The 20,471-nt window shown below is 40.8% G+C and overlaps 1 protein-coding gene across 1 annotated transcript; it reads right to left on the bottom strand.

The window, feature by feature from the left end:
• Positions 1-12,200: 12,200 nt before the first annotated feature.
• Positions 12,201-17,464, bottom strand: LOC135471888 (sarcalumenin-like). Its single transcript, XM_064751305.1, has 6 exons — positions 17,427-17,464; positions 15,999-16,073; positions 14,858-14,959; positions 14,276-14,389; positions 13,915-14,039; positions 12,201-13,390 (listed from the first exon to the last, which is right to left on the bottom strand). Exons 1-6 carry the CDS (start codon positions 17,431-17,433, stop codon positions 12,329-12,331), a joined length of 1,485 nt encoding a protein of 494 aa, XP_064607375.1. The 5' UTR covers positions 17,434-17,464; the 3' UTR covers positions 12,201-12,328.
• Positions 17,465-20,471: the final 3,007 nt, after the last annotated feature.

The following is a 20,471-nucleotide window of genomic DNA, read 5'->3' as shown; positions in this document are numbered from 1 at the left end:
GCTGGTACCGCGGCTACAATCGAAGGTATCACCACGAGGATGTTGGGGTGACTGTCATTCCATATCGACCTACCTCAAGGGATGGAACAAGGCTTGCGCGTAAATAAAGGCACCGTGGCAGCCGTGCTGGGAGTTCTCTTGTACGTCGGAGTTTTAGTGTGTGGACTAGCCGCGGAACTCAGCTTGCAACTCCTCCAAGACCAGTCGGCCATTCATTATCTACAAGAGCAATTGAACAAGACGTTTCTCTGTCGGTCCGGGAAGCCTTCGACCCACCGCCGCCGTCACCACCACCATCAACACCGTCGTCGCCGAGTGACATCGCCAGTCAGCTTGACAGCACTGTCCCGGGCGAGCACCTGACCTCCACCCCGCTACCCACCACGGCGTTTAAGACCGAGCGGGACGCGTTCACGGACCAAGCAATCACTCCCCGGTTGAACTTTAGGGGATTTCCCAGTTCACCCTAACTCCGCCGACGTCACCGACCATCACTCCCAAACAACACTTCGGTACTGATCACCGTTTCCCACCCGTCTATTCTTCACCCAACACGGCGCGGCAGCAGCAGCAGTAGCAGTCCGTCTACCTCACCCTCCCTGCCCGCGGTGACGGCGGCCGTGACCAAAGTGACCTCCCGCACTGTACCTCACCCTCACCCGTACGATTCATCCACCTTCACGATCCATGGATACTCGATGGGAGCATCCGTTTACCTGCATCGTCAGAAGACCAACGGGGTGTGGAAAGTCCGTGTTTGTGAAAAAGTTGGTGGAGCAGGCTCAAGCTCTCATTCTCTCACCCCGTCGTCTGCTGCTATGGGGAGTGGCAGCCGTTGTCACCACATTACCCAACGTTCGGTTTGAAGAAGGTGTGCCTAGCCCGTCAGCATTCGACCTGGGGGAGCGGACCATAGTTGTCGTGGACCTTTTTGATGACCAAAGCGGACGAACGCGTGACAAAACGTTTTACCAAAGGCAGCCACCACCGCAATCAGCGTGGAGTACATCGTGCATAACTTGTTCAACAAAACCAAAGATCATCGAACCATCAGTCTGAACGCACACTACTTGGTGTTGGTTAAAAACCTGCGAGACGCGACTCAATTACCACGATCCCTAAACAGATGGCTCCGGGGCGGACGCAGTACGTGCGTGGGGCGTTTGAGGATGCCACAGCCGAACCTCACGGGTACTTGCTGGTGGATATCAAGCAAGCCTGCCACTTCGCGCCCCCTCCTCACCGCAGCACCAGCTCTCATCGGTGGCATCATTGAGAGCATAGCTGCGAGGTAATGCAGCACGTCATAAAATGGGTTTGGCCGCGGCTGTTAGACACGCTCACGCGGCCCAGTACTGTTAAAGCCCTCAACGCACTCGGCCAAGAGATGGCATCGATCCTTCACGACAAGACTCTCTTGAAGATGAGAAAATGCAGCGGTTTCACCACACCTTCAACGATACCGTGCGTTTCAAGATCAATACCAAGCCACGCGGCAGCCAACGAGGAACCAACCCATCGCCAAGCGTGTCGCTCGTTTGAGGGAGGGGAAATTTTAGAGGGCGTCTCCGTCACTTTACGGCGAAAGGCTACTCTGCTCTGGGGTGACACCGAGCGATCAGACGAACGCTGGCATGATTGGGTGCGGGAAAAGGTGGACACACCATCCGAGACGAAAAAATCTACCTACCACACCACGGTCTCTACCCGTCCGTTCTCGCCCTCCTCCCACCAAAACCACTACCACCACCACATCACGCCGACCCAAGAGATGACAACTGCGTCCGTCTCCAGCCATCATACCCCCGTTAAAATGAAGTCCGGCGCCAGATAGAAAGGCCGTCAGTCCGCCCGGAAGAGATCACCTCACCAACATGTTTTACGTCACTCTGCCCAGTAACAGCTCGCTTGACTACTTCCCCAGCAATACCTTGACGGGTTTTACGAACGGTCGCAGCTCACGGCCCCTAGTCGGTCAGTTGACATACTGGAACGCCTGCACTGCGACACGTTCCTGCAACGGCGTTACCTGCTGAATAACGTGATTGTCCGCACCCAACTTACCCCCTAAAAAGGAAGCGTTTGCCTTGATGTCCTGTGAGGACGGTCCCAACTCCAATCCCGCTTGGAGAAGGTGTGCGCAAAGTCAAAAGTCACCAGTGGTGTTCAACTGGGTCGTTTGAAAGCGTTGGCCCCTGCCAAGTACCCTATCTGCCGCTTCCTGACCAAGTATTTTTCCGTGCCCAAAGGCCACACTCTCATTAAAGAACGGGGAATTTCGTCAGAAGGTACATGAACCTCTTTACCTCTGAAAAGTGTTTCAAGACGAGGGGAACTCCAACCTTCGCACAGCGTTCGCCAATGGCAACACGCTGTTTTATTTCGACTTGACTTCCAACTTCCACGACAACCACCAACTGAACCTGGTTCAGAAAGGTGATTTGCGCGGGGATCACTGGTAGAGATGAAGCACACAGGCTGGTCGTATTCGGGCACATTGGAGTTCACGCTGACACTCATGGGGATGTGTTGGGACGTCCATTCCGCTGAGCCGGTAATCGCTTCGTCCAGAGGGACCAGGTAAGCTTCGATGTCGTAACATGCTCCTTAAGGGAATATTCCGTCATCACCTTCCCAGAGGTAAATACCCATGTCCACCAACACTTCGAAAACAGTGGGTTGATTGTGGAATACACCCCCGGGTTCTTACAGCGAATGGCGTCGTTGCACGTTTGACCGTGCCGCCGTAATATCTACGACCTACTAAACGTGTAAGATTGGGTGTAACGAGCCATGTCCTTGATGTAGCTGAAATGCTAGGTGCAGGTTTAACTGCATGGTGGGAGAAGCATGGCGCTGTGCACTGCGATGGACGAGTTGAGCGGAGTAAAAGTTGTCCATGGGGAGAAGTTAGTACACTTGAATGTTCACGTTGAATAGGCTCATCACCATGTCCAGTGCACTGAGAGGCACACCGCGGAAATGCCTGGGCTTCATCTCTACCGTCTCTAGATAAATTCGGTGGTGATTCTGAGCCTGGTTCTCGCATTTTTCGGGGTTGGCCTTGTTTAAATGGACGGCAAAACACCGAAAGAAACACAAATGAGGATGTATACCCTATAAGGTACATGAGTTCCCACTAGCATGTGCAGCCCCTTGTTATCCGCCAAGTAAGGTGGCAACGTTACCCCGCCTAACCCCGCCAATGCGTCGCTGGAAATGCTGGGGAGGAGATAGTCGAGGGGTTAGGTTGAGTCGGACTGGAAATGGCTCACTGGGATCTTCTAGTTTTACTTGTTTAACTCATCCGTCTGTAGACTTGCTGGGATCCCGTCACTCGAGCTGGCTTCGTTTGCCGGGGAAGCGAGTCTCTGTGACACAGAAACATGTAGAGTAGTAGCCTAATTATAGCATACTATAGTATAACTATAACAATGTATACCTATAGTAGAGTAGAGTATAATATAATAGAGTAAAGAGTAGACTATAGTAGAGTAGAGTAGAGTATAACTATAGTAGAGTATATTATAGCTATAGTATAGTATAGTATATTATAGAGTAGAATAGAATAGTATAGTATAGTATAGTATAGTATAGTATAGTATAGTATAGTATAGTATAGTATAGTGTAGTGTAGTGTAGTATAGTATAGTATATAGTATAACTATATTAGAGTATAACTATGGTACAGTATAACATAACTGTAGTATAGTCACATTCCGTTTAAACATGTGGGCTAAGATTAGCCATACAGCACCATCAATAATCTTTAGTTTATTCAATTTTACATAAAAAGGCACCAAACTCAGAGAATATGGCCACAGAAGCGTGTTAGAAGCATACGGTTATGTAACACTTGCTGTGCCACTTCAAAAGAAGTTCATCAGTAAATCACAAGTATCGAAAATTGGACCATTCATTTTACGAAGTACGAAATGTGTTCATACTACATCGTATGATAAATATGTCAGCTTTAGTCGACGGCTTTCAGGTCTACGAAAGAACGTAAATAAGACGATTGTTCAACGTCATGTGTGACTTATACAAAGCCCTGTGGAGTCGGGTTTCCCTATCCCCATTCCCTGGGTTACGTGAAACATTCTTGAGTACGACGTAGAACTTCAGTTAAATAAATAATCAACGCAATATAGTGCCTTTCAGTTCCGTACAGACACGCGCATTAGACGTTTTTATGAAAGCCGGATGCAATCATTCTCTCTTTCTATACCAGTAACAATGGTATTCGAAAGACACTGAAATGCCAAATCTCGCAGAGTGTATTGATTCTCAACTTTTCTCGTCAGAATATCGCCTATATGTCTGATATGGTCAGAAAGTAGCGGTATCCACCAAATAACTGACCTGCTTGTCCAAGTTAAGAGAGAAATTCGGACGCCATTTAGTCGACAATGCGAGGTTTAGAGGAATGGCGCGCTGTGGAACCCGACTGAATTTCGACTAAATCTCGCGTTGTGCACTAAAGCTCTACCGAATCTCTTTACAATAGTCTCGTCATAATATCTTTACTCAACATTTTAACTGTCTTTCCAATCTTATGTGAAAGCGACATTCTGACGAGACGCACCACAAATGTAACTTTCTGAAAAATTCTTGAGCACGTAGTTATGCACCAATCAAGTAAATACATATATAACAAATGTTCAGAGGACCACATGTGCTATCAACCAGGATTCACGTATGATTTCGCTATAGTTGCCACACGTTACGTAATACCACAGCTTAACAATTATCCACTCTAATACATGATAACACTTCTTTAATACAACACAGCATATATCTTTAGTCACGCATGAAGTATGTTGCCAAAGAAAAAAAAGAATCGAACTCGAGGTATAATATATTTTCCACAGTGACTTCTTTCTTTCACTGTACGGTGAAGGATGCCTCACAGCTTACGGCAGAAATACGGAATTTACACTTGCAAAAATATGACAAAACTGATCACATTGTAAAGTTTATTTTTACATATGATGACAAACGTTAACCAAAGCGAAGCTCTGACAACACCTAGAAATACACACATGAAACTTTCAGTAAAGATATTTGTCTGGTTAACGTTGATATTCATACGTATGAACGAAAAACTGGCGTTTTTGACCGAGAATGTTACTAAGCAACAATCTCATTTATGGCCACATAACTTTTATGGGTTATTCGACCAAGTTTTATACTTTTGATTTGGAAATTTACAGAATTGTGCTGGAATTTTGAAATTTGCACTTTCTTATCGTACCTCTCTGGGGCCCATTCTCCCCCTTACCGTACTAAGTCCTTTCCTTTAGCCAGTATCACATAGCAACACAAGCTGTACACATGGATATGTTGGAAAGAAAATGAAGTTAGGACACTTTTTCTCTTCTGCATAAGCTCGGTTTCTACGGCGAGCACTACGGCAAGGTGCCTCGGGTGACGTCATTATTATTCAAACACCAGTGGCATGCTGGATATTGTGCGGAGTTCAGTATGGTTCGACGAGGAGCGACACAAGTTATCTGAACTGCTATCGACTTATTCTAAACCTTGTTTCTGACACTGTCATATTTGACATTGCTCAATATTTTTTAGAGTGGGATGCTAAGAAATTCTGTTACAAAACAAAATTTAGTCTACTCGCTAGGACAATAGTGTAGGCTGTGTCACCGCGTTGAATTTGTTATAACGGCATGTTGACGCAGCTAGTGTAAAACAAATTACTCGCCACGCCCATAGCCCGGCATGCCACTAAACGTTCTTGTCGCTAGAACCGGGCTTAATGATTAGAAAAAGTATTCTAACTGCATTTTTCTTGCAATAATACGCACTAAGACGCACAACATATCAATGTGTAGAAAGGCAATTTTGGAAGCGAGTGTGGCTGATTTTCCAGACAGCTGAAGATAGTCGACTGCTTGAAAGAAATAGACTAATTCCCTCCTGAATAACCCTGCGACAAGTGATGTTTTATGAGGTTCAATTGGTAACCAATGAAAAACAATGTTATATCTTTTCCTTTTACTCCTAAACAATGATCGTGAGAATCCCCTGGGCTCTTCCTGGTTCCTCCCATCATAATGCTGGCCGCCATCATATAAGTGAAATATTCTTGAGTCCGGAGTCAAACACTAATCAAATAAATAACTAGATAATAAAGGAAAAATGTATTTTAGGTGTATTGTCAATGAAACGTAGTAGAAGCGTCCAACAATGATATCGCCTGCTCTGATTTAGCTGTACATGAGAAATGTTTAATGTGGGTTTGTACAGAGCTGAAAGGCAACTTTTGGCCTTATTGCTGCACTATAACCAGCTGGGCCGTTGCAGAACACACATTGTATAACTGGCAACATTAGACGGCACTTGGCCACATACTACGTGTATGTAAATATCAGTTGATATTAAAGCGGTTTACTGCACGGATTTATGATATACCTGAAGGCCTTAATATGCAAAAGTTGGCACTGGGTTATGCAAATTTGTAGAAGCACTGTCATATAAGCTCTGAGATGTGCCAGGGGGGTACAAGACTGTGCCGGGTAGGATTTAGTCACACAATCTGGCTATATTGCCTTACATAGATATAAACATTGTCACTCGCAATAGCTCGCTTGAAATGGCCTTTTATTAAAGGCTATTGTAGTGTGTTTATTGTCGTAGGAAAAATAAACATTTGAAAACAGCAATGTCGGACATTTTTGGTTATATATAATGTCCATTATAGCATATGCTTTTCTTTTAATGACGAACTATATAGCTCGAGTGAGATAGTTGGAGAGCTGTCACATTTTTTAAAACTAGTCTATGGGCATCCGAAAGGTGCATATCTCACCAGCATCTCCCCAAGACTTGGATCAATGAAAGTGCCTTCTAGAAAAAGGGCAATTTAAGATTTTTATAAAATTGAACCATTTATTTTGAAGGTTTGCTAAATGATTGCGACGGAGTATTCTATCAAGTACAGCTACTCAGTGTGTCGCCAATCATTACTGAGTTGTACGGGTTTATCATATGAATAATCTTATGATGTTCACATTTACATCATAAGTTCGCATCATATATTTGAAAAATATTAAAACCTAAGGATATTGAGCTGTTTACTTACTTCTTTACAAAAAACCGTGGTTATTTTGGGTGGTTTCGGCAGAACCGTATATTTACTACAGACGTAACGTCTCCAAACACAAATAAAACAAAACGACATCGTGTAAGTGAAACAGTTTGGAGTATGGTTCTAAATGACAATCAAATGAATAGATAATACATGTCATTTCTCTTCTATTCCCTAAAGTTCATTTTAGGCCAGACATACATGTTGAAAGAAAATTGTTGTTTTGACTGTTATTATTTGGAATAGGAATGACATTTCCTATTGAAATTCTATATCAGCTGATTCTAATGGACAATAATATTAACACTTCTAAGCAAACCTTGCCTGAATGTGTTTATAATCCGCTCACCTGATAACAGCCCTTGTGGGGTGATTAATGCTGTTCTTTTTGTTATCATGTTAATGAGGTCCACATTGCCTGCGCGAACAGAGGTCCGTAAAGGTAGTGGTCTACAGGTTACGCAAAATTTGTGGAAAGAGCAAGTACACATATATGTTTAGCATGGACATGTCTATTCACAACAGGTAATACGTACCCCCATTAAGTCAATCCCCCCAATTAGCTGGAACTAAGAAACAATTATATAATTTTGGTTTTTATCTTGAAGTGAGAAGAAAGCGCCCAATGAAAATGTGAAATACAAATGGCCACATTTCATCCCCCAAAGGTTTTAATATCCTAAAGTTGGCCATATAATCCAGATATTTGAATGTGTTTAACTCTTTTTTAATAGTTGAAGAAAATAGTTAAATTTTTTAGTTCTGGGGTCAGATGAACCTTGCTTCATGTTTTAACATTTTATCACTTTCACACAATTCAAAGACAAAACCTGAAGTTCCGACTACAAAACACACCGCATATACCTTCATGTAAGGTGAACTCACGCTTTACAGTGTGATTTGCATCTTATCGTAGTTCCAGATATCAATCCTTTGAGGAAAAATGCTCGGTTGTGAGGAAAGCTTTGTGTCCGAGAAAGTTATACGCGTTTGAATTTTTAAGACTTACTCAAATTCAAAGAATGTTGAGAAAGGTACTCCTAAAGGGCCATTTCCGCCGAGTACGATAATCGCAGCGATTCCTGCAAATGTTCCCGCTTCGACACCCACAGTGGATCACCTCTAATATAAGTAGTCGGGAAACGCAGCACTTCTGGTAGAAACGGCCCTTAAGGGTACTGTAATTTCTCCGCTGCTGTCAACAATGCTATAAATGATCTACCCTCGTTTATTCATCCTATGATATTTGTCCTCAAAAAGTGCTTAACCTGAGGTGATTATAACGTCATTAAATCCCTATGAAAACTACACCGTTAAATGTTCTACAGATCCGCTGTCAGAAACGTCGGAAATGGGCTCTTCCGATCAGACGCTAACAGCAAATTTTGGGATGAAGTTAGAAAACTCTCTGCATAATTCAGCCAGTTTAGTCTTTTCATCATCTTGATATGGTTCTCTATATTCTCAACAAAAAGTCACAGCCTTTCAATGTTCGTGTTTGGAATATTTTGCAGAGTGATAGGTTCAGAACCGGGAGTTTACAGAAAGGCTGTGTCCCGCCATCTCCCTACTGAAGGTCCAACTACCATCTGTGCCCATAGACCTGCACGGCCATGTCCATGCAGAAGTCAAACAGTCCTCATTATATGTCTGTGATTTCTAACGAATACGTCAGCCACAATTGGTCTACATACATGCAAGATCATACACACGCCTCCAAGAAGCCTAGGACTGGTTAGGTTGGTGCTTTTGTTTGCGTACCAGAATTGCGATATGTTCTCTATATATTAAGCAGAACTACATGCAATTCTGAATGGTTTGCCCTTTCTTTAGATTTAAAACCATCTTATATGGAATCTTATATTCATAGATTACCTCAGTGCTTTGCAGTCAACGGCTTCATTTATAATCATTTATAATCCTCTATAATCTTTTCTGTGCTTGGCGTCTGTTTTGTTTGGGTTCCGAGGCATTCCGCCGTACCTCGTAATGGACAAGACGCTAGTCTGGTCAAGCGAGCCGTGTGTCTGGGTGATGTCACTTCTAATGTCACACTTTCCACAGCTGAGGCAATAAATGAAGTAAAGTAATTATCATTTAAACACTGATAAACTGAGTGAAACACTTCAAGGAAGGGTCCTTTTTTTCAATCCTTTAACCCCGTTGTCAAACTTCAGGACAGCCTCCATTTTTCCATTTCTTAGTAGAAAAGCAGAAATATTGTTTCCGACTTCTGTGGGGACATATCCCTATCAATCAGTACTTAAAAAGATTCACAGTGAGCTATTCAGATCTGTGTAATGTTTGTAAGGCTGAGGTGACCATCCATTAAGTTTTACTCGTGTGTCCTCGAGTTCACATACAAATACTGTTTTCTGATCTTCTTGACGTGGGAATTGTTAACCCAACTGTGAGAGCTATGCCTTGTCCACTGAAAAAATAAAAGTTTAGTTTTTAAAGCTGAGGGGAATTATTTATGTAGGATCCACAGATTTTAAGGACGCCATTGCGGAAACAGTTCTCTAGGAATTGGCCATTGTTTATTAGAATAGCCTGAAACACCTCTAATTGCCTTGGCGCAAATTATCATTCGCTGAAATTATTATTATTTATGACGAGTAAGACATATTTGTCCTGAAGAATACATAACTTTACGTATTGGTCCAATCACAGCTTTGGAGTTGGATTCCTGGAGACTCGCCGACTCCGCTATTTCCGGGGCCTTTCCATTAGGAAGCAGTTGACGGCATTCAAAGGTCATTAGAGGTTGTTGGGAATCAGTTGTTTTCCCTCTGTATGACATGTACGTGCATACTGAGCTCACCCTGTGTGCCGCAAATAACGAAGTTCATGAGTTATTTGCCAGAAGTTGATGGTTTACTCAGAGCACACCGGTTTTCTGCACAAATAAAACTTATCACAGAAGAGTGAGTGAAAATTTCTGGAATGGCCTTCAATTCCAATCAAATGAACCAGCGGATGGTCGTGGATTTCCTCCCTCTACAATGCTGGCCTCCGTCGTATAAGTGAAATATTCCTGAGTATGGCGTAAAACCAGGCTAATATCGTTTTGTATACGCTTTATTCTTCAGCATGAGAGCTATGGTATTTGTAAATTATTATCAAAAGTAATCAATTCATATTATTAAAATTAGTCTAGCGAGTCAAATTGTAATTTAATGCCTATCCGATCCTATAAATCACCCATTCGGATACGCTCCACTGTGACATTTAGCTTAGACTATTCTTTGATCAAAGGGAGACAACCGAACGACTGCCCCCTAAACTGGAATGCAAAATGTTTTTTCTCCACAGAGCGCATTGACATATACATAGAGCGTGATATAGCCGCCTCCGTGTATCAATATCGTTGACGCCATGATATTTGGGAGAGCTTCTTGCGAGAAAGCCTCCGTAGAATATGAAGAGTCTTGGCAACATCCTAAATCCCACATAACAATACTCTTAACAGTACCTTGTGATTGAAGATTTCACGGTTTATATGGAAAGCGATTTTAATGAAGAGTTGTATCGCCTCAAAATGTGAATAGATAAACTACTTTTGTAAAATTTTAAAAATAATAATTCTCCAAGAAAATTAGCGTTTTATCTTGACAGGTATAAGCAAATCTTGCTGAAATGTGTTTATAAATTCCTTTCTCTGCCGCCGCATAAGTGAAATATTCTTGAGTACGGCGTAAAACAGCAATCAAATAAACAAACCCGTCACGATGGCATCCATGTGGAGTGATTAATGTTGTTATTTGTGTTATCATGCATATGAGGTACGAAGCCAGATAAGGACATCTCCCCCCCGCGGATCACCGTCCGCGGCACAAGAAAGGGGCAAATGGAATGGTACCGTCCGTCATCCAGCTTCCATAACACTGTCGTCATGAGCAGAGCTCTGCGTAAGTAGTGGTACGTAAGCGTTTTAGTCGTTGGTCAAGTCATTCATTCGCTGATATAATTATGAAAAACTGCTTATACAGAATAATGTGTTCTTAGGCAAAATAATCTCGGCAATTGCAGTGTGAGTATATAAGAAAGTCGTATGTGACGCACTGTCACAGGATAAAATCAGGAGCTTCATTTAAATTACTTGGATGTATTTTTGATTTGCTATATGATAATATTTTTCGTGACTTTATATTGCCTAAAAATTACATCTTGCCCGTATGTTCTTATGATCGTACATCCGTCCGTGTAGACCTATAAAACAAAATGTTCTGTATGCATGGAAAGACGCGGTATGTCCGCGACTCACTTTCGTCATATTCGCTTTTTGCTTTGGCAATTACGCGGCCATTTATCTTACTCTTAATACAGGTATACGTTCTAATTTTGGTGGCGAATACACGGTGTACAGCACAATGGAAATTTGCCTCTCTTTCCACAACTCCGCTCGAATTTCTCATATACTATCTTAGCTCTGGCCGACAGAGGTAACACGCCAGGAGCCTCTCACCAATGCGGTTGCTTTGAGTTAGTCCAGCTCATGCTGGCTTCCTCTCCAGCCGTAAGCGGGAAGGTCTGTCAGAAACCTGCGGACCTTTGTGCACCCCCCCACTCCCCCACCAACTTGCCCGGAATAAAGGTGTACAGCATAGAGAGTAAAACCGGAACAGCGACGACAGTGTGATAGCTGTCAAATGGTCACACGTATACGGTAACCGGTGAAGTATGGCCGAATTATGTAAAAAGATTTTACATGTAGTTGCAATTTATTACATGTCAATGGTTTAGAAATGCTCAAAATGCTGATGTCTTGAAATCAGACATAACGCATAAATAATCAGAATAAAATTTAGTTTGAAAAACAAATTTATTGCTCGAGTTTACACATAAATAAACGAAATATATTAATATGAGTTGAAATGAAGATTAAAATAAAGTATCATCAACATAATTCACATTTTCAGATAAATAAATGACGCTTGCTTTATCTCTTTGCGGTACGTAAATCACACTGTTCTGTTAGTATACATTCATCTCTATAAATATGGACTTCATAGTCTGAAATAAAATTTATCATTAAAGTACGCAACTAAAATAAGAGAACCTTACAATACTCTGCAACTGCTTCGTCGTCGCATTTCACCAACAGTATTAATGAGTACTGTTATGGTATATAATAAATTATATATATGTATATATTAAATAAGTATATCCTTTTGTAATGATACCAATGTTTCTGTTAACAGCAGAAGATGTATCGTTCTATCAGTAACTCTTTAGAGCACTTTGAACTTTTTCAGTAACAAAGCCCAGTGGTGAAGGTATCCACGATGATGACAGTGGTGACTTGTCGAGAAGCGTTCTTAGCTGTTTTCGTGGAGAAAGCATGTTTTTCATGGTGTTGGACAAAATACCCATACCGTTCGCCTCTGGTTTATGAGATCCATTTACTAATGATTCTGTTCTTATCGCTCTCTGTTTAGCAAGCAGATTTGGGATTGTTGTTCTTATGGCCTCCTGAGCCTTTTCTAGAACCGTCGCTCCTGAAAATATGACACCGTTTCTACCATGGGAAGCCCGATAGAACGTACATATAGGATTCGCCAAGAAAAACTGTCTGTAAACATGAACATTCAGAAATCCTTCGTGGTTCGAGGTTTTAGCGCCTACCCTTTGGGGAATGTTAAACAGATCAGGGCAGTCCACCAGGTCTGATTGCAAAGCCCCATTTTTCCACCGTAACCAACTGTGTTTGTGATCGTCATATGCATTTAAGTAAGCGTCCACGATGATTGCGTGCGTTTCGACGGACAAAGCGTAGGCCAGTAGTGACGTTATGACGGCTTCGCATCGAGTATCTATTGTCTCCTGAATATCTTGCACCAACAAATTCTCTTCCGTTACAAGCACATCCCTATATTGTACGTCTTCGTAGGGCTTTGACCAGCAAGATACCAGATAAACCCGAGGGAGGTCGGCTAGATTCGGTATTAGCCCTTTCAAGTTCCAGCAAAACGCACCGTAATTTCTTAGAAGCACTTCCCCATCCGTGTTGTCTGCTTTGTTTAGAATGATACGCAGTTTTCCTTCGTGGCCTTTAAGTCTACGGAAGACCTCCCGTAACTGTTTCCCGGCATCAAGCTTTGAGGAATCGAAAACGAAGAAGATAAGAGAAGCCCTACTGATAAACCACTGGCAGACTTCTATATAGTGGTGCCCCTGCATCTGTTGATCAGAGTTTTCCATGATACCTGGGCTGTCAATTACTGTGAGGTGGTTTAGTACCTTAACTGGAAATTCAGCCCCGTGTAAATTAGCCGCCAAGTTCTGGAAAAAAACATTAAGGCATTGTACATGCAGGAATATACATGAAATAAATCTAATGCACAGGTATGTAGAGAAAAAATAAGCCTAGTGTAAAGATAGGCAAACACAGAAAAATAAGCCTAGTGAAAAGGTTATAGAAAATAAATACAGTGTAAATGCAGGTCAAGAAATAAGTTCACATATATTTAATAAGTTTATGATACATAGACAATAAATCTTGTGTAAAGGTTACATACAAAATAAATCTATAGCGTAAAAGTAAGTATATATCCAGAAATTCAATCCTATAGGTGAAGATACAGTACGTACATGCTGAGAAGAAATTTAGTGTAATATGAATGTAAGAGAATGCATATAGCATAGAAAGTACACACATGGATGGAAATCTCATGTTACGCTGTGTCTTGATACTTAAAAATCTGCCTGCAAAGATCGAAGAATACTCTTACTGGGCAGAAAAACTGTATCATATTCCCAAAATGACCATTCTGCAGAGATCATCCGAGACTTTTCCATATACTTACCATTCCATATTTCGCTAATGCAGAGTAGGGCTTGGATTCATCGGCCAACAAGGCGGTGCCAGGCAGCATCTTCCGTCTGCGGCCGTGGTCAATTATAACGAAATCAGACGACGTGGGATCCACACCTATACGTGCACCATAGTAATTGTCCTGATTAGTTCATTGCCAAAACTTGACCAAACTGTTTCCAGTTACCATTCATTTCTTAATAGGGCAGCACAGTAGATCTACACAAGATAAAAGGAGCAAAACCGATATCAAATGTATTTCGCAACACTTTAAATTGTACATATCTATAGAAATACTAGGTCATCTATCCTTTAGCCATGCTTCTCATTAAGCACATTTTTGGTATACGTACCAACCCTCAATGCGTGAGGTCCTTCCAAGCCTAGAATGTAGTTGATCATGGAGGTCTTACCCGAGCTTCGAGGACCAAGTACAAGCAGAGATGGTTTTGCATGGATATCGGATACTGGCACAACAAGAACAACCAATCAAGTCAAACCAATATATATCGCAACAAATATATTACTATCTGGTTACCTTCGCAATCACGAAAAGGTGCAGCAGGCGCATCATCACCATCACAAATTCAACAATACAGGTACAAATACCTCTGCCTATATGACTGGCTAATAAAATTTGATTTATTTATTTGATTGCTTTTTTGCGCGATACTCAAGAATAATTCACTTATACGACAGCGTCCGGGTGAGTAAAAAGGGGAAGTAAATGAGTAAAGAGGCAAACCAAATCACATAAAAAATTATCCATGTATAACAGCATAAAATACGTCAGTATTCTGCATAAATGCCATCAAATCACTAGACTACGTTAAGTTTTCAGCGTAAAAGATTAAAACCACTCTAACAGCATTATTATAACCCCAACCATTTTACTGTTCTTTTTTGCCCTGTGCTGTAGTTGTTTAGATACTTACATGGGTTGTATCTTCTCTTCAAGTGAAAAAATTTATAAGCATCCTCCAGAGGTCTGATATTGGACTTGTAGATACTAACCAATTCATCCAAAATAACTTTATCTACAAAGGGAACGATGGAAATATAGCAGGTTACTGACATAATATACGCGTTTTCAGGTTTCCCTACGACCAAATTGAAAACCAGATATTTCTGGAGTAATACGGAGGCAAATTCTGGGGTCAGTTTATGGTTTAAGATAAATTCAGCTATGAATTATAATGAAAAAGTAAAGACTCTTTGCGGCACGAAACAACAGCTAAAAGGCCAAAGCGCGGAATACGTATTCTAGAATTCTTTGCAGCCAGCGTAGTAATTTATCCCTCAGTTTACTAGCATTATATTCAGATTATTTCATAATTAAGCGTACATAACTTGCAAACCTTATTTTCAAAACGCTCTTCATCTTTGTTTATTAAGGCCTGTAAGTGATTGGTGTTTAACGGGGTATACCCAAAAAAAATTCTATAAATTTTAAGGGTCGAGGAGGTAAACCCGGATAAAACCATAGGCTAGTAACTAAAACTTTGCCTTATGTGACATATATACTTCTGCCGTTAAGGCAAGTGATGTCCAATAAACAATAAGGTAAGGCTTAAAAAAATATATCGCCACCTAAATCCCCTAGAAAAGAGGAAATAGGGTCCTCTATAGTATTCTCTGCATGTGGGAGACCGAAATTGATCCACTTTTATTATTATTTTTTTATCAGGACCCAGTCGTTCAAAAACTGTCTTGAGACCTATATAACACATTTGACTTTAAGCTAAATTTTCAAGTTTGTCCTTTGCCACAAAGCAATTGCCTGATAGTATATTAACTATGAACTAAGCCTTCTTCTGTTACATGGAACGTGGGCTTTGGATAATTGCAATAGCTGCTAAGTTTCACTAAAATTTTAAATATATAATATGACTTAATACAAGTATTAGTTAATGCACTTTCAAACGACCGCGCCATGGTATTCTTTCATTTTTTGGCCTGGGCACAAAAATAGCGAAGCGCATTTGAACAACTCAAGATACCATTTGCAAAATGGCACATACTAGAGAATGTGACCCCCTTTTAAAATTTAAAATGAGTGCATTAACGAATACTTACATGCGGAGTGAGGTCGTGTTGAGGCATCAGAGTTTAGAATGGCTTCGATATGGTCTCTGTTGCGTTTCTTCGCTTCTAAAAATATCGAAAGAATAAATGGATGAATGGGATTGAACAACAAATTGGCAATCTTTCAGCTATACCGTGTCAAGAAAATATTAGACGGAAACAGTTACAACATTCGACATGACAATGAAAACATCAATAACCGAAAAGAAAAAAATACAGATGCCTTTATATTTAAGCCATCTAACACAAAAACCCTGAAAAAGACAAATAGCGGTATATAACTAGTCTCGTCCGTATTTGTACTGTAGTTAACCCAATACATTAACCTAGTCCACCAGACTCCAAAATAAAGCACACATGCTACCTATACCCGCTTTTGTGGCATTCCTTAAAGGAGAAGAAAATTTAAATATCAATCAAACATAATTGAAAACAGTTTGGATTTCCTCGCAGGTGCATGCCATAAATAAAATTATAATATGTACCTCAAGTTGATAAATTATAAATAAAATCAGCGCCAAAATCCGCTGTGGGCGACTCCATTTTGCCTAAGAAATAGTCGTGTTAGGAGAAGAATTGCCGTCGGAAACGGCCGAAGTGCAGTTCGTACATTTCCGGTGGAACTCAAAAAATGTGCTCTTTTCAGCCTATAGTGTCATGTTTTTAAATTTTCTTCTCCTTTAAATTAATGAAACATAAACTGAGTGCATGCATGGGGATGAAATCAATTTGAACATACTGTAGATTTCTCCATGTTATACTGATAAAATGCAGTCCGCCTATTTCCTCGAAGTACTTTTTATCATCAGATTTTTTCAGCGAAATTATTAAAATGAGATTCAAGAACGAACGTATATATAGTATATTCCAATGTGGAAATCCTAGTTGACATATGCACATATCTATTAGGAGACAATAGGATTATTTAGTCCACGGCAGTTATATATATATATAGGCTTATATATACGTGTTGGTAGGCCTATGTAGTAAGTTTGTCTGGCTGTATACCATGCATGGGGTATGCCCATTCGATGGGCCATGACGGTTATTCTTAGCACCAAAAACGACATCACGTTTACGAATGCACACGTGTAATTATATTTGTGTTCTGAAGCCTTAATCACAACAGGTTATCTGTTACAACAGGGTAAGGTCGGTCTAAAATGGAGAGTGCGTATTACCAACGGTACTCACATAATGTTATGGGCATAAATTCTGGACTTTGTATGTAAGCAGTAAGATTAATATATAGAGGCCTGGCTATGCTCTGACTAATGCATGGATACGCACACATGCACAGCCTACAATTCGAAACTTGAGGGCAATGACGAGTGGAGGCTATAATTCTGGTGCCAGAGTTACTAAACAAAAAACAGAACTTAATGCTATAACGATCACACGGATGGGTGATTTACGTACCTTCCATTTTCCTTAAAAACGATTATGCCCGAATTCAGTTGTAATGATCTGAAACAGAAATTATGCATCAGAAGCTTTCAGGGATAGCGGTGACAAATACAATGCAGCAAAAAAAATGACTTATTAAACCATGCACGTGACAAGGTCACGGTACATTCTACACCCGCATCACCTTTTCATTTGGCCACATGCCATATGTTCAAAGGGGATGTGGTCACATACATGTACACTTTGGAAACTATATTCTGGCTCAGACTGAGCCTCTTTACATATGACAGCATGTCCTATACATGTGCAGGTATACTGCAGGCAAATACACCATGCATCAACACCCAATAACAATGTTGTGTAACTTCCAAGTTAATTAACACCAAATGCAAACCAAACATGGCTGGCTGAGCTGTCAATGTTCAAGTCTCTTGTAGCCCTAAACTACTGAAGCCAAAGGGTTGGTGACAGTAACATTCATATTTGTATCTTCTATGACGGCGTAGTCCGTACAACAACCGAAGCCATAGCTATTCCCAACCATCACTGTTCGAGCTCAGAGTGAACACAAATGCTAACCACATTCAAAATGATATGAGGCATGCATTTTTCATGCAATCAAAATAAATTAAAACACGGTGAACGCCTACACTGAGCAAGCCTATGATATACAATTAATGTAGATGGTGATGATGACAGTATAACAAACGTGAACATTTACAGTTACATGTATTTAGGCTCACCACACACGCACTGGGTCCTGGAAAACATCCGCTGATGCCGATTAGTCTGTTATCCGAACAGCTGGCCAGGCTTGCGTGGCAGCCGAGCTCCGTTATCTCTCTGTGTTCAGCTGCTAGTGTTATGCGGGGTGTGTTAGCGTCTGTTGTGTACACGCTGCTCAGACAGTCTGACGTGCATATATCTGACCGGTCAGTTGTACGGCTGGACATAAGCGGGCATGGTCAACCGACACGCTTGGACTAGTTGTGGGCACACAAGCCGGTATGATTTAATGAAGCCTGCATGCTATTGATCGGCTATGCGAGGACAGTCTGATCTTGGCTATTCATAATGAGTGTGTCCAGCAGTGTCCGAGCGCTCCGTTGCCGTGACAGCCTGCGAGTTGCAACTCGTCTCTATAATGCAATGATCTGTGAGCCGCATGACATAGGGTCAACAAAATTTGGCCACGTTAAATAATCACTGTAATGCTTCACATGTGCATCTGTCGGAATCAAAAGATGTGTGAAGTCTCAACTTAAAGGATTTGTTAAGTTGAGCTCGCTGTTTACATCACGTGACCGATGGCTTGACCTCAGTTCATTGAAGAATCTGCTATTCACAATGAGAATCTGAGAAGGGAGTCAACGACTTACAAATTTGTGGACGCCAATCTCAACTTTACAAGAATTTAACTGTACGCATCGTGATTATACACTTATTAAACCCGTTCATTTGTTCCTTTATTCTCCCCACGTCGGTATATATACCCAACATCAATGTAATTTAATTCCGCCTACACTCTATACACCTCTACAAATGACATATGGATCTTACTGCTACGTAAGAAACTTTTTAAACAGCTATAGTTTATCGTTCTCTTTCAAAGATTGTAGCTCATTGCATACCTGTGGCCAAATAAGGTATAAACAATCGTAGATTTGCTAAATAATACTGTTTAAAGTTCGCGGGAAACGAGGAGGTACAGTATAGTATGAAATATGGCAGTTCTGGTGGATTCACTGGGATTTCTTTTGTTGTTTTTAACGGTCATTGCTTTTTATATCAATATAATTGTTAATTTGCATATTAATCAATTTAGTTTCCATAACTGTTGTAACTGCCATAACTCTGGACCTATCTATAGTGAAACATGTTGGTCACGTAAATGTACATTTACTATATCATCTAAGGCTGTATGAAATGTGGAGGGCTGAGTAGAACTACATCGCTACTTTCTTAGTCTTTGGTATAATCAAGGAATACATTGATCTGCCAGTCCTACTATAAATTTTCCGCATTTCCTGTGGTCACCCTGTAAGATTGTTCATTAAACTTAGCACGTGCTTAGCATTAACAGAGTATTGAAAATACAGGACAGGTTCGAGATAGGGGATGATATTTTTTTCTATCAGAGTTTGCTGTTTTGTTTTTATGGGTTTTTTTCTTTTTTTTGTATTTTTGAGACTTCAGTCAACATACTGCACAGTTTGCTACGCTTTTCCTTGTTATCCTTGAACGCATTTTAATGAAAGGTGGTGCATTATGATACACCAACTTGTATACATTTATGTTGTTCTATATACATGCATATACGGGATGAATATATTGGGTTGAAGGTACACTACAATACAATTACTGTTGGCTGATCAGACGGGTTAAAATGACATACTCTTGTCAAATATGATTAAAGACTTACATCCTGTAGGCGTGCAGCCACGCCAGTGAAGACAGTGTGATACTTAGAAGATGTTCACAGGTTTAACCGAACAAATACGGCCTCTTGTCAGTTTAGCTCAGTTAGGGTTTTATTCTAACTGTTCACATAAATTCTTGAATTAGGACACTCTTGTCTTATGATTAAAGACTTACATCCTGTAGGAGATCTAGCTAGCTTTGTACACTATAGGTACATCATAATGAAGTTCTACACAAAGGGAGGGGTTACAGACAGACTACGCGCACAATAAACCATCAAGATCCCATTGTTCATTGTTATATTGGGGCCTTGTGGGCAAGAAATGGTAACCAGTACTCCCTTGTGTGGCGTTACATAATAGTTAACTACTTATTGCTTTCCGTCAATATGATGTATATCATATCTGTGAAATTGCTAAGGTAACTTGCAAAAGGTCCGTAACTAACTTCGGTTTCCTTCACTCATAAAACTGGGCGCTATATAAAGATATTATGTATAATTGTCTTTTTGAGTATATAAATGTTTCAAGTGTAAAAGAAAACACATTTATAGATACCTTAAAACAAACAGATAAATTCAACGCTCAAATAAATAGAAATAATTTATCCTCATCTTCCTTGCGTATACTTGTATAG

The sequence above is a fragment of the Liolophura sinensis genome, chromosome 7 (genome assembly GCF_032854445.1).
Source record: "Liolophura sinensis isolate JHLJ2023 chromosome 7, CUHK_Ljap_v2, whole genome shotgun sequence".
NCBI classification, from domain to species: Eukaryota; Metazoa; Mollusca; class Polyplacophora; order Chitonida; family Chitonidae; genus Liolophura; species Liolophura sinensis.
The sequence above is the reverse complement of the archived record's forward strand: the minus strand, read 5'-3'. Positions and strand labels throughout refer to the sequence as shown.

Coding starts and splice junctions, on each gene's coding strand:
- LOC135471888 (XM_064751305.1), bottom strand. Junction 14,390..14,857: donor GAAGAGAAGATACAACCCAT/GTAAGTATCTAA, acceptor TTGTTGTGCCAG/TATCCGATATCCATGCAAAA. Junction 14,040..14,275: donor ACCTCACGCATTGAGGGTTG/GTACGTATACCA, acceptor GTGCACGTATAG/GTGTGGATCCCACGTCGTCT.